General features: G+C 36.4%; 1 protein-coding gene and 1 long non-coding RNA gene across 3 annotated transcripts; one reads left to right on the top strand and one right to left on the bottom strand.

Moving 5' to 3' along the window:
• Positions 1–1,098: 1,098 nt before the first annotated feature.
• On the top strand, positions 1,099–13,961 carry LOC122315654 (violaxanthin de-epoxidase, chloroplastic). 2 transcript variants are annotated; one of them, XM_043131705.1, is made up of 7 exons: positions 1,099–1,384; positions 2,021–2,058; positions 2,137–2,333; positions 2,515–2,687; positions 6,123–6,219; positions 6,317–6,708; positions 13,284–13,961. In XM_043131705.1, the coding sequence occupies exons 1-7, from the start codon at positions 1,329–1,331 to the stop codon at positions 13,783–13,785; spliced, it is 1,455 nt and encodes a 484-aa protein (XP_042987639.1). In that variant the 5' UTR covers positions 1,099–1,328; the 3' UTR covers positions 13,786–13,961. The 2 variants fall into 2 exon arrangements, with proteins under 2 accessions (XP_042987639.1, XP_042987638.1); XM_043131704.1 differs by having other exon boundaries at positions 1,101–1,384; positions 2,021–2,333.
• LOC122315655 lies at positions 8,150–10,637 on the bottom strand. Its single transcript, XR_006244080.1, has 2 exons — positions 9,241–10,637; positions 8,150–8,882 (listed from the first exon to the last, which is right to left on the bottom strand). It is a non-coding gene; the product is annotated as an uncharacterized LOC122315655 (long non-coding RNA).
• Positions 13,962–14,262: the final 301 nt, after the last annotated feature.

Here is a 14,262-nt window from a genome sequence, read left to right as displayed (position 1 = left end):
AAACATGCATTTATTTCTTTATTTAAATCTCTGAAATAGATTTAATTTTACTTGTGCATGGAAGTGTTGAAAGAATGTCATGAGTACAAAAACAGGATCAGAACGTGTAGAAAGAGATCTTGGATTTTATTTTATTTTTTTACCCAATGAAATCGATTTAATATTTTTTGTGATTTTTTATTTGTTTTCTAGGTTTTGATTTATTTATTGGCTAGATGAGACATGCATGTCTTTTTTTTTTTTCCTTCTTCAGTAGGGAACGTGTTTTTTTTTTTTTCCTAATTATCAAGGATAATTTTTTAATGTATTTTATGATTTTTTTGTGGGTTTTGATTTTTTTATTAGCTAGATTTGGTTTTGATTTTTTTATTTATTAGCTAGATTCATGATTTTTTAGTAGTGAGTCTGTTTGATTTATTTAATATTTTTTATGATTTTCGCCTCTCTTTTTTTTTAATCCTCATCAGTGATCATTTTTTAATGTTTGCCTTTTTTTTTTTTTTTAATCCTCATCAGTGATCATTTTTTAATGTTTGATGATGTTAAAATGTAAACCGGCCTGAAAGCATGACTGACATTTATATCACCTATACACGTTACCTGTACGCATGCATTAACTAGGGACACAGGCTGTACTGACACAATTGGTTAATCATGCATTGGAAAGGGACATGGGTGAACTGACGGAAAGAACAACTGTCACTGGTTTGGACTACCAACAAACTAAAATATTTATATGATAAACACAATTTAAGGACGCTTGCACGGACAACATGCACAAAAATTGAAGGAAAGAAAGAAACAGAATAAGAATTTGCTGTTTATTTCTATAGAGATAGATGCTTATTATTATAAAAAAATATGTGAAAATAATAAATAGTAAAATTTTTATTATATTTTATATAAAAATTTAAAAAAATTATAATTATTAGATAAAATAATTTATACAACTAAACGTCTTAACAGAAAAACACAGGCAGCTGATCGCAAATGAGCATAGGCGAGATCGGGTCCAAATTTCCGAATTTTTATCCACGTGTTATCGTAGGAATCGATGCAAATGAACAGAGTCATGCTACAGACATGTAGGCCGCTAGTATGAGACGGACGACGCAAACTGAGCAAATGGAGTTCAAACTTAAAACGGATGCTTCCATTTCCCAGTCCACACGATATTTATCCGAATTATTTGGCTTCCAAACTTCCACAAATGCTCGCACCAACGCCCGACCCTTTATTTTTTTTTAATTATTTTCTGTTTTTCTCCCAACCTGTCTCCCCCCATCTCCATGTTCTGATTCTCTGCTATCTGAAAAACACTAACTGCAATGAAAAGTGCCATTAATCCACTTGCTCGCTGTCTTCCTTTCGGCTCCGCCTCTTGGTATGCTCAACTTAAACTCACGCAGGCATTCTTTCTCCCTCCCTCTCCCGATTCACGCTTGAAAACACTGTACGCCGAAATGTGGCTAGCTTTGTATTTTCTCTAATGAGTGTTATTATTAGTGATTTGTCTCTGGCATTTATTTATTTTTTTTAACTTTGGAAATTTTTTCTTCTTCCTGTCAATGTCTGATCAAGATTTTGGAGATGTGGGTTTCACCCGAGACAATAATTTGTGTTGCTATTTAGATTTCATTTGTAATTTTCATCGATTTGGGGCACAAAACTTAATCACATATAGGACTGTTGGAATTGATATGCGTAAGTTTACTTCGTCAGCAAAGCCATTGATAGCTAGCGATATCAAGTTTCGAAGCTAATGCTAAAACAGGGGAAAGCCTGGGTTTGTTATTCAATTGTTGTTTCTTTACGGCTAACATTTCAAGACTGTCGAGATTTTCGTATATTATCTCGTCTTTGTCAATAACTCAAACACTTGCATGTTTCATTCCTTGGCCAAAATGTTAAAAATCTTTGCGTGTTCGGAATGCCTTTTTGGGTTGCTAATGGAGAAATCTCAAAGATTGTGTCAGATATTGTTGAGACGTACCCGCTGATCTATGTAAAATCTACTCAGGTCAAATTTGGAAGTCAAGACACAGAAGTGCGGCACTGGTGCACAATCTATCTATTTGTCCCATGTTGAAAGTATTGGTAATTCATGTATCGGATCAGGACTTGCTAGTCATGCAGGGCTTCACCGGAGAAGAGTTGTAAATCCACGTGGTATGGCTCTGGTGAAAATGTGTTCCACAAGCAGGAAGTCCAAATTCTTCCAATTGGTCGGATCTCATAGAAACTTCTGTTATTTTGGGACAAGATATTCAACACTGCTCTCCAGCACGACAAAAAAAATTTCATCATCTGGTATTAGTACAAGTAAACGTGAGGTAGCTTCCCAAGGCATGTGCTCTGTTAATGTAAAGTTTACTTGATCATTGCTAATGTTCTTTCTTTTCGTTTTTTTTTTGTTTCATTTCAACCTCTCTCTCTCTCTCTCTCTCTCTCTCTCTCTCTCTCTCTCTCTCTCTCTCTCTCCTTCCTTTTCTTCCCTTCTTTCCCTTTTGCAAGGCAAAAACAATATTTGCTTTCCATGTTGAGAAGGTACTAGTTGCTCTCAAGGAATGGAAGCAGTTACACATCATGACCGTTGCTGGTTTACTGGCATGCGCTTTTATGGTTGTTCCATCAGCTGATGCTGTGGATGCCCTCAAAACTTGCGCCTGCTTGCTTAAGGAATGCAGGTACGGCATCCTAATTGGTTAATGAACTTCTGAGGTGCAAATCTGAAGCTAGTCTATGTTGTCTTATTCCGTATATATATCCATTATAACATTATAGCTAACAAGACTTCAATCACATGTAAATGTGATACCCAGCTTACTTTCAACACTCAAAAGCTTTATGAGGAAGTTTATCTCTATAAATTGGACATGTTTGGGGACTGGGATGCTGGTTTCCACTGAAAGAAGGTCCCTAGGGATCCATCCCTACAATATATGCTTCACAGATCAAGCAATAGAAATTGGTTTTGTACTTCCTGAAAATGTCTAAATAGGTGATATATATATATATATAGACTACATATGGTTGCTGAACAAGCAAATCTAGAGACCGAATAAGCCTGGAGGAGAAGCCAAATTGTTAGTCTGATATACGGCTGAATCCAAAATACTCCTACTGCCTGATACTAGAACCCACATATACAGTCCAAGTAATTAACTTCTTTTTTCATCATGCATAGGTTGGGTTTACTTTGTATATTCTGACAGTGGGAATCAGGCTATTCTTGTTCTAGATTCTTGAGTGTATTCTGTTTCAAATTTATTCAATTATTATCATGTGAATTCGATTTATTACTCATAAAAGAAAAGAGTATATACCTCAATTGGCATTGCATATTTTTTAAAAATACATGAACCACCCCTATTTCCAACAGTTACTCAAATATTCCATATGTTTCAATATTTGTACACTTCAGTTCAGTCTATTTAATTGCTTAAATGCTTTTATTTTTAAATTTCGTTTTATACATTGGATTGAATCTATGACTTTATAGAGGGTTATATACTGTTAGCGTATGTAGGAAAAAACTATATTCATAGGAAAAAAACTAAATTTATATTACTTTGTGTAGATGTCGTATGTAAGGTTTTTGGATATTAAGATGAAAAATTTATTAGTTTTGTTTCCTAAATATTCTTCATTTTACACACTTTAAGAAAATCCTGAGATAGGAAAATGGTTTTATTTTAAAAGTAAAATGGAAAAAACCATAAATGTTAGTTTATATATTTTCCTTTTCTTGATGTTTCCTAAATACATGGGAATTATCTTCCAGCAGCTATGAAACTCTTCATGAGTATTTTGCCATATAAATGATGCTACATTTTCATATTTATTTGGTGTAGTGTCTACTGTGCACTGTGCAATATCTTGGTTCAAATCCAGCCAGTTCCTACAATGCTGGGCCATTCCACCCATCATTTTTAATTGGGTTCTGCACTTTTGTTACTATTTATACAGTGTTCAGAAAGTATACTTATTTCCAAATCTGTGGATTCTACATATATGCATCCTATAACAGACATTATTTTGTTGCACGCTTCATTGTCTTATTATTGGTTCCTTATGGTTGTGTATCATTGATTTTGTTTAACTGAATTGGAGAGTGCTCAATTTGTGTACTGCCTCAAATTCTTGGACTAGTTTTGTTTCATTTATTTCAACAACATTGGCCACTAGAAGCTGTTAAATATTATTCTTTTTTATGATGAATGCGGTCCCATCACACATATCAGGTAAATCATCAGATTTTTACCTATGGGATGTGGCTCTTAGAAATGGTTTGTATCCAAGAATTGAACCTTAGACTTGGGGGGAGCATACCCCCAAGACCAAGGTCTTTACCACTTGAGCCAACCCCTAAGGTTTAGATGCTGTTACATGTTATTAATAATTTAGTTTTAAATTCTGTCAATTGTTGCAATATTTATAATTAAAGGCTCTTAAAAAGGAAGGGGAGATTGAATAATTTACTATAACTAAGCACACTCGGTTAGTTACTCCAACAGGCTGGCTGCTTTGGATGAACAGGAATAAAACTCATTAAATGCTAACGCTTCCATAATTAGATGTTGTAATATACTGGAAATGTTTGAAATACAGTTCGTTTTGGTGTTATATGAATCATATAAAACTTTTTTTTGAGTCAAATCTCTCAAGCTCATATCTTCTACCTTCAATGCATATGTCATATTTAAATTATTTTTTCCAAATGAAGCATAATATTAATAACTTGTCCAAAATGATAAGGGCAAGACCTTAACTGATTTCTGCTTATAGAATTATCTTTTCTTTTTCTTTTCTTTTTTTATAAGTAAACTTATAGAATTATCTAAGAAAGTCTAAAATTTAATTTCATAAAGTGCAAAGAAGGTCCGTACTTTCTCACCTAAATCTGTATAAGATGTGTCAAAAATAAAGTTTGGTGAGAATGTGTTGTATCCAACATATATATTTTAGTTCAATCTATTACTGACAGAGAAACAAAAGCTATTAATGAAACAGTGAAAATAATAGTAAAACCTACAATACCCTTAGCTTCGGTATTTTAGCATTCCTAACTTTGCAGCGCCATAACTCCCTAAGTAGTATCTTCTCCCCCATGTGCATGTTGTTTTTTAGTTTTCTTTCCCATAATCAAGTATTTTCCTTTTCTTATTTCTTCTTTTTTTCACCCACAAAAACTGTAAGTACAAGATTGTAAAGACATATCATGTGTTAAAATATAATGGAGTTCCATGTGTTTTGGAAAAAATAAAGAGAAGTTGAACTTCTTCACCCCTCTTTCTTTAATACATTTTTTTAAACAGGTTTCTGGGCAACATGCGTTGTGAAAGGCTGTTACTTTATTTTTTTCTTCCCCTAGTTCTTGAATCACATCTATCTGTTTTTATTGATTATTTTCTGTCAAATATTTAAAATCTATTACCTACTTTTTAGACATGACATAATGCATGATCTTAAATGCTTTGCCAATGCAAACAGTTGGTTATTGTAACTTCCAGTGCTCAGGACAGGAAAAAAAGTACTACATGTAGTTGTCACATTGTCAGTTTGGTTCCATAATAGCTCGGGCAAGGGAAACTTCATATTATTCTAATGGAAGATATTTAATTTTTACTTTCAAGAAACCATGTGAACAAAATTCACTTCATGATTTATTTACATAATTTTTTTTTTCATGAAATTGTGTGGACATAATCTGCCCTTCATGATCTGTTCATGGCTTTCTTAGACAACTGTCGCCACTGGTACTAAACTCATTTTTTTCTTGTAAATTTTGGTATCTCTGGCATCTTATTGATTTTGGTTCAATGTTGCAATTTTTATTCCTTTAATTAATTATTACCTTGGAATGAGGATAAGAATTTTCTGAAGTATGAACTATGAAAATGGTCCATCTTCTTAAATTGACACGGCTATGTTCTACAATTAATTTATAGTCGTGTCGTTTTGTAAATATCAACAAGTTACATTTCACTGAACACTGTCCAGCCCCTCCCCCCTTCCCCTCTTTATTTCTTTCTTTATTAGCAAATGTGGCATTCTATGTCCAAAAGTTTAGTTTGTCCCTTTACCCTGTATTTGATCACTGGTGCTTTTGTCCGCATCAGGGTAGAACTTGCCAAGTGCATTGGAAACCCATTATGTGCCGCCAATATTGCTTGTCTCCAAACTTGCAACAATCGACCTGATGAGACAGAATGTCAGGTGAATTCTCTATCTTTATCTTGATATATTCATGGGCTTACCAGTTTAGAGTAAGGTAAAGCTTGTTTTATTCCTTCATTCTCTTCTTGCACTGCAGATCAAATGTGGGGACTTGCTTGAAAACAGTGTTGTTGATGAATTCAATGAATGTGCAGTGTCACGAAAGAAATGTGTACCTACAAAGTCTGATGTTGGGGAGTTTCCAGTCCCTGATCCTGCTGTTCTAGTTAAGAGTTTTAACATTTCAGATTTCAGCGGGAAGTGGTTCATTACCAGTGGCTTAAATCCTACCTTCGATACTTTTAATTGCCAACTGCATGAATTCCACATCGAGTCCAACCAACTTGTTGGCAATTTGTCATGGAGAATACAAACCCCAGATGGCGGCTTTTTCACAAGATCCGCTATACAAAGATTTTTCCAAGATCCCAACCAGCCTGGGATACTTTACAACCATGACAATGAGTATCTTCACTATCAAGATGACTGGTAATTTCTCGTTTTGTGGGAGCCACATTCATGCTGCTCTTCATTTATTTATTTAGGCATGCTGGCTTACACGTTTTCTGTTTGTTTGTTATCGAACCTTTTATCTTTGGTAGAAAAATTCACTCATATACTAAATACATATTGTAATGACTGTTCTGAAATAATTTACGGGGAAAATTAAGCGTTTGCTTGCACAGGTGAATTGTTAATGGGAAACGTGCTCACAACAATCTAGCTGGATTTTGTATTCAATGATATATGGATATTGAGACTGGGTAATAGTAAAAAAGAAATGTGATTCTCTGCTGAAACTTGATATTATGGCAATCATATCTCATACAATAAAATGTCTTCCTTTAACACATCTCTTTGAATATTCTAAGGTTTTGCTTAATTCAATATTTTCATAATATTAATTTTTTAAACCATGATAAAAGTTTGGATACAAATGACTCTGTTACCTTATCAATGGTAATGAGTAACTTTTGTGAAAGTTTGTAAGGTGGGGGAAATTTGGTTAATTTGAAATAGGCTATTTTAATATTGTAGTTGCACTGATCTGAAATCTAAAGGTTTTTTAATTAATAAAAACAAAAGTCACAGCCAATTTGGTAACTTATAATAGTATGTTGTTGAAGCTTCTCCTAATTCGAGCACACTTAGTGGATGCAGCTCCATGTTTTGTCCCAGAACTGTGTTAGATCACTCTCCCATATCACTTCATAGTGGAGAATCCAGGATCTAGGATTGTTTTACTTTGAAATATGTTGTGTTAAAGGAGAAGGTTTTCTAGAGAAAGTGAGAGGTGGTGGTATGGTGATCAGTTTAAAATTCACACAGTTCCAATTTTTGCACAAAAGCTTCAGGCCCTAGGGTTAGACCTCTTAGGCTCCGTTTGGATACTTAGAGTATCTTAATATATCTATGAATAGTAGTGAAATAGTTTGTAAATATTATCGAAATGATTTGAGTTAAGATGCTTATTGGGTTTTGGAAAAGGAGAGAGATATTAGTTCTAAGGGCTTTCTTCTTTATAAAGGACTTTCCACTTTTGCATAATATATACTCCACAGTCTCTATAGAACATCAAACTCATTGTTTCAAATCACGTACCTCAATATAATTAAACTAAGACACCACCAAGTCTTAATATAAGTGTCAACCTCTCAACATACCACGTCACCATAACACGAAAAAATTACTAAATAACATTCTCCAATAACCACGGCATCCTTTTGTGCTTAATCCATTATACTTAAATAATCTCATCCATGCTCTCTAATCTTGATCCTCAACTGAAACATTCAAATCATCTAAAAAATATTACGGTGATAAGGCGTGAGTTATCAACAACTTTGTAAGCAGAGAGCATATACTAGTATGTAAATATGAGCATTTATAAAGTTCAGAATGTAGAACAAAACATTTACTTTCAGAATGCAGAATCAAAACATGTTATCAAAATATCAAAGCGAAACTTTCAGAAATATTCTTATTCAAAAGTACTTTGGCATGGCATAACCGAGACACTATCTTATCAGAACCGAGACCTCTATTATTACCCGTGGCAGGGCTGTGTACCACTATTGTACCTATGGCAGGTCGTGTACCACTATTATACCCGTGGCAGGGCTGTATACCACTATCATACCCATGGCAGAGCCATATAACACTATTATACCTGTGGCAGGGCAGTAACAGAGCAGAAGAGAAACAGCATCAGAAAGTCATTTCAAAAGTTTTTCAAATGCCACATTATCTCAAAACAGAGTACTAAATAGATTCAAATAATTTCACATATTCAAAAACGGATTCAGAACATCTTCACATCACATGGGCAAATTTTCAGATTTCATACTCACTGTTTTTGCGTGGTTCAGAAACAGTATGCCAAAATATTGCTCATGTCTACACCAATCATAACAAAAATAATTTTTCTTTTATACAGATTTCATGAGTAATGCAGAACACATAACTAAGGTTTTCGAGTTTTCTTTTCAAAGCATAACATGCATATTTTTCATAAATCAACCTCAGTCCATATCTTTTTAATGCAAAGTCTAGCATAGGAACTCCACTTTCCTAAACTTTTTAACTCCGCTTACCTAAATTTTCTTTAGTGGATGCAAAGTCTGAATTTTCTCACCACAGTGCCAAGGGATATCAGTCATCACCTATACAATAGTCACGTAACTTGCGTAAATTTTTCATTAAACACGTACTTTGAAATTAAAACCCGAGATATTGAAAATCTATATCTCCCTAATGTATAAGATCGTCACTCTCCAAAATACTTTGATTTCCATATATTTTCTCCAATCAACTATAAGATTAAACCTTAAAAATATCACAACAATTAAGCATCTATTTTCTCTTCATTCTATTATAGAAAATCATCATAAATAAATAAACCCTATTATCAACACAAAAAGGCAATGTTATTCTTTTCTGTAATTTTGCTGTGGACACCCTTCAGACATGGAGAGGGTGAAATTAGGTCACAGAAGAGAGAGGGAGGAGGAGTAAGCTTACGTGCAATGGATTGTGTGGCTGCGACGGTGGCGCATGATAGGCGTCTACAGGGCTGCGTCCGACGGTGGAACCTTAATTTCTGGCTAGAGTAGCAACTTGGGGTGGTGGTGACAAGGCTGAACTGTGCAGTTTGTTCAGCTTCACGCATTGGTTTCCGGATCCATGGTGCAGCGGCAGCCTGTTGAGTGGTGATTTACAATTTCTGCGTAGAAGGGTTCAACATGGAGAGGCTGGCCACATGTGGCGTTTTCTGAGGTGCACGTGGGGTGGCACTCGTCTGGGTTGCTAAACAACCGTTGATGGCAGATGCTACATGCTGCAATGCGGCGTTGCGGGGTGTACATGTAATGGTTGCTAGAGGGGCTTCACAGTGGTCTCATGTGGTTCAATGGTGAACTATATGTGCTCTGTTTTCGAGTGGTGAAAACAGAGGAGCATTGGGGTGCATTGGTCTTGCTTGGAGGTTTGTGGGTTGGTGTTGGGCAGTGCTGGGCAGCGTCTGGGTGGTTCTTGGTGGCTGGCCGAGGTCTTCACTATGTGCAGCAGTGGTCTGGTGTAGTGACACTACGGGACATGACACAAGGCTGCATCTCAGGCTGGGCTTCATCGTTCATGGCAGTGGCTCACGGTTGCCATTGAGATGGCTTGCCTGGTTGCTTCCTGGACGTGGAGGGCAGCGGTCAACTGTGGGTGTGATGGACATGGGTGATGGCTATGCTGCATTGTGTGATGCAGTTTGGCAACGTGAAGGTGTTGGACGGCGGCTTGCTATACGCAGGAATAGGTAAACCTGGCTGGCAGTATATCATGGAGGGGGAGAGGAGGTTGCGGCCAGAGGGTGATCTGCCGTGATAGTGAATAGACCTTGAGAGAGGAATAGAAGGTTGTAGCAGCTTGAAGAGGGTGAGAGAGAAAGAGCCAGAGCATGAGAGAGTTGGAGGGAGGATTTGTTGAGGGAAATGAGGACGTTGGGCGTGGTCGTGTTACTGGGTGGTTGCCATGACTTTGGGTGTGGGAAGAGATTTGTGAGAGTTAGGGAGAGGCACGAATGGAGTGAGGAAGAAAAACGGTTGTGAGAATCTGAGTGTAGTGGAAAGATATATTAATTCAAAAATATAAATTGAAATGAGGAATTGAGTTGTTGAGAAAGCATCGGGGAGGTGAGAAAGTGGGGGAGAAAATCTTGGGGAAGAAGAAACTATCAAGGGAGAGGGAAATTGGAAGGGCAAAAGGGAAAGAGTTTTATGACCTCAAAATGATGTTGTTTCTGGTGATTGGGCTCACCTCCTGGGCCTCGGCCAGATCTTGGGCCTGGGTGTTACACATGTAGTCCGTCCCCCAAAGGAAAATTGTCATCCATGTTGTCACACATTGCGTCATAAATTATCATGCAACCAAAGCACTCATATTTCCTCAGTACATTAGGGGTAAAAAACAGCCAAATCTCTAAATCAAAGCCCCCTCCCCTTACCAGATGATTGTATGAAGGAATTCTGATTTCCATACCACTATGCCTTCTGCATTCAACCAAGGCACGAAATACAAGTAATTTCCAAGGTGCCATATGCAGAGCACCATTTCTTTTTAGATATCCAACAAACTAAAGAAAATATTGTCACTAGATCTTACCCTGACGCCAACTTAGACACTGTTGAGGACAGTTTGTCTTACTTACATCTGGTTGAATAAAATAACTACCGTCGCTCGCTATAAAAAGGACATTAACAGAAAGAAAACCTCTGGTACACCTTGTTCCTGCTTGACTTAGAAGTCAAACTTGTGGATCCTGTAAAAGGCTGGCATTGTCAAGGAGAAAGCAACATTACTACTGAAGGAAAAGTGAAAACCAAATCTATACCCATTCTGAACCCCGAGGAATAAAACAAAACCAAAACCAAAACTCAAACCTTTTAACAAACATGCCACATGTATAAAATTGCAAGTTCTACTTATATAAAAAAAAAAAAAATGTATAGAATGCTAGTTCCCCTCCTTGACCTGTTCTCAGCGCATTGCTTGATGGTTAGAGTCAAGATTTTCGCTGTAGAAGAAGCCCCCTATTTTTGGCCCCACATGTCAATCTTTCCAAAGAGCTAAGCATATACCACTCAAGTTGTTCCTTAATGACTTGTGCTCCACCATCTGCCATTGCTCAGTTGACATGGTACTCTCTTCTCCTCCTGTAAAATGAATCATCCTCCGCACATTTCACCCTTTAGATAGCCTCTGTAAATTGAACTATGAATAAGTTGTAGTTGGCCAGATAATGACATTGATGGATTCTAAGTAAATGGTGTTGACTTCTGCTACTAATATCCCGATGGAAATTTCCTAAATATCTCAGGATTGACAGGTAATATCCGAGATTGCCTCAATTTCTTTGGGGAGAGTACCATAACTATTTTGGGATAATCCCAGTAGGTTCCCCATGACATCATTCAGGTCTCTCATGCCAGATTGGTTAACTGCCAATGAGCTCTCTCTCTCTTTTCTTCTGTAATTGTCTTACTCCCACCAGCCTTCGTTTCGCAATTACTACGTGCTTCCATAGATTGTAACTCAGGACTGTCTTTAAGTCAGAATCTGCCTTCAGAAGGACCTTTAAATGCCTGTGCTTCATGTTGAACTGAGTATGAAGTATGGATTAAATTCCTCCTTAATATATGTTCCCATTGCATTTTATGATTAAAACATATTAAATAAAGACTTTTCCTTTTACTGTGCAACAATGATTCTTGTCGTTTGATTTTTTTTTTCTTTGTTTTTTATGTTCTTTTTAAATGTATTTTTACTTGCATTGATTCCTTTTTTTTTTTTTTTTAATTTTAATTTTAGGGATTGGGCAACCTTACAAGGAAAAGAAACATTGAAAAAGAGTAGTTCCATATATGTTTGCACTAAAACATATGTGTTCGGTGACAATTTAGACCTTTGAGGCTCCTTGGATTGTTGGCAATTGAAACATGGACAATTACATTCTGATTGTTCATGTCTATAGGCTAGTTTATTTTTAAAACTCAATATTGGCCGAAACTTATCTGTTTTGGGGAACAGTAGAAAGCCTATGAGAGGTAAAAACTACTTATTTTATCACATCTCACTGCACCTATCTTGTCTTTGTGGAAGATGATAGTGATTTGCACCAGGTTACACTTGTCTACATCTGTTGTTGGTAGTGTCTGCATAGATGATGAGATGCACTACTTAGATGATACATATTTATTAGTCATGAACCATTGACTGGCCACTAACCTGGTTTCCCATGCTCTGCCAGTCAGTTCTAGGAAGCTCTTAACTTTGGAGAAATTGAATCTTGGTTAGTTGCTTTGACTGGTACAAAAATGTGCAACTTTGTTTATATTACTTTCACTATTGGCAAAACCAATGCCTTAAAGAAACCCAAATGCTGGTAAACTTGGAATTTTCCTTTTCAAGACAACCACCTGTCTGAACAAACCCATTCTTCAGTAGATTTTCTCATGATGAGGAGCATATGTATGGCTTCCTCGTGCCTCTCTATGTAACGAATATCAGACTTCATACATATGCACAGTGGTATAGTTAATTATGGTGCTATTTGACTATTGAACCATAAGTTGAACAGTTTCATGCAGAAAGGTTCCTGGTGTTATGACCTGTGGTGACCTTTGACCATCATGCATCAATATTTCATTATTCATTTCACATGAATGGTGAACCAAGTAGATACTAAACAAACTGAGAACTCGACCAACTTGGTCTCTCTCCCTATCCAACAGTTTTCTTGCAGATATAGACAGTCAAACGCAAACGATTTATTTTTAAATGAGTTATGTATATCTATTAGTACAAGGAAGTATTTCGATTCTGTTGTTATCTATTTGAGCTTAGTACTTGCAGAAATACCTCATAATGATTTCTAATTTATTATCTTTTTTTCCCTTCATTCATCTGTAAACCTTACAGTTAATTTTTTTTTCTTATGTAGAGTTTCCAAGGCCTTTATGCTCATGTTTTCTCTATTTTTTACACTATCAACAAGCATACGTAAATGTCTTGTACAGGTATATTCTATCATCCAAAATAGAGAATAAACAAGATGACTACGCATTTGTGTACTACAGAGGTAAAAATGATGCGTGGGATGGCTATGGTGGTGCTGTTGTTTACACGAGAAACAGGGTTTTGCCTGAAAGCATTGTTCCTGAGCTAGAAAGAGCAGCTAAAAGCGTAGGGCGCGACTTTAACAAGTTCATAAGGACAGATAACACTTGTGGTCCTGAGCCGACAATTATAGAGAGGCTCGAGAAGACAGTAGAGGAAGGGGAGAAGACCATTTTAAAGGAAGTTGAAGAGTTAGAAGGGGAGGTTGAGAAGGTTGGAGAGACTGAAAAGACATTGTTTGAGAGGTTGACAGAAGGATTTAAAGTGCTTCAGGAAGACGAGAAGAATTTCTTAAGAGAGCTAAGCAAAGAAGAGATGGATTTATTGAGCGAGCTGAAGATGGAGACAAATGAGTTAGAAAAGCTCTTTTCAAAAGCACTGCCACTTAGGAAGCTAAGATAGATTTCACTTTGAGATAGATTTGCTCTTTGGTTGCACCATATATATATATATATATACACGTATGTATATATATATACTGCCATTTTCCATTTTTTATTCTTTGGACGAGGTAAACCGCCTTTGTATCCACACTTGGCTTGTTAGAAAATGATATGAAAAGTTCAATTTACGTTGTACGGCGGATCCTTAACAGGTTACAGGGCAACCAACTCCAAGGAATGAGTTGGAAATCTTTGTGGACTGTACGGCTCAGAGCAAAAGAATCATTTCAGAGATGTTTTGTTATCAGACTTTGATGGTCCAAAATCCAAAAGGGCTTTTTCAAAAACTTTCCTAAAGTTTTTCAACTTCAATCAAATCTAAGGTTGGGCAAAAATTCAAAAATCCAACTCTGTATCCATTCCATTTCTATTCTTGAGTTGGAGTTGGAGGTAGCAATGTATCGAATCAACTTCGATTGTCGGATTCCAGCTCCAA

Source organism: Carya illinoinensis, chromosome 7 (assembly GCF_018687715.1).
Source record: "Carya illinoinensis cultivar Pawnee chromosome 7, C.illinoinensisPawnee_v1, whole genome shotgun sequence".
NCBI lineage: Eukaryota > Viridiplantae > Streptophyta > Magnoliopsida > Fagales > Juglandaceae > Carya > Carya illinoinensis.
This window is presented reverse-complemented; position numbering and strand designations above follow the sequence as displayed.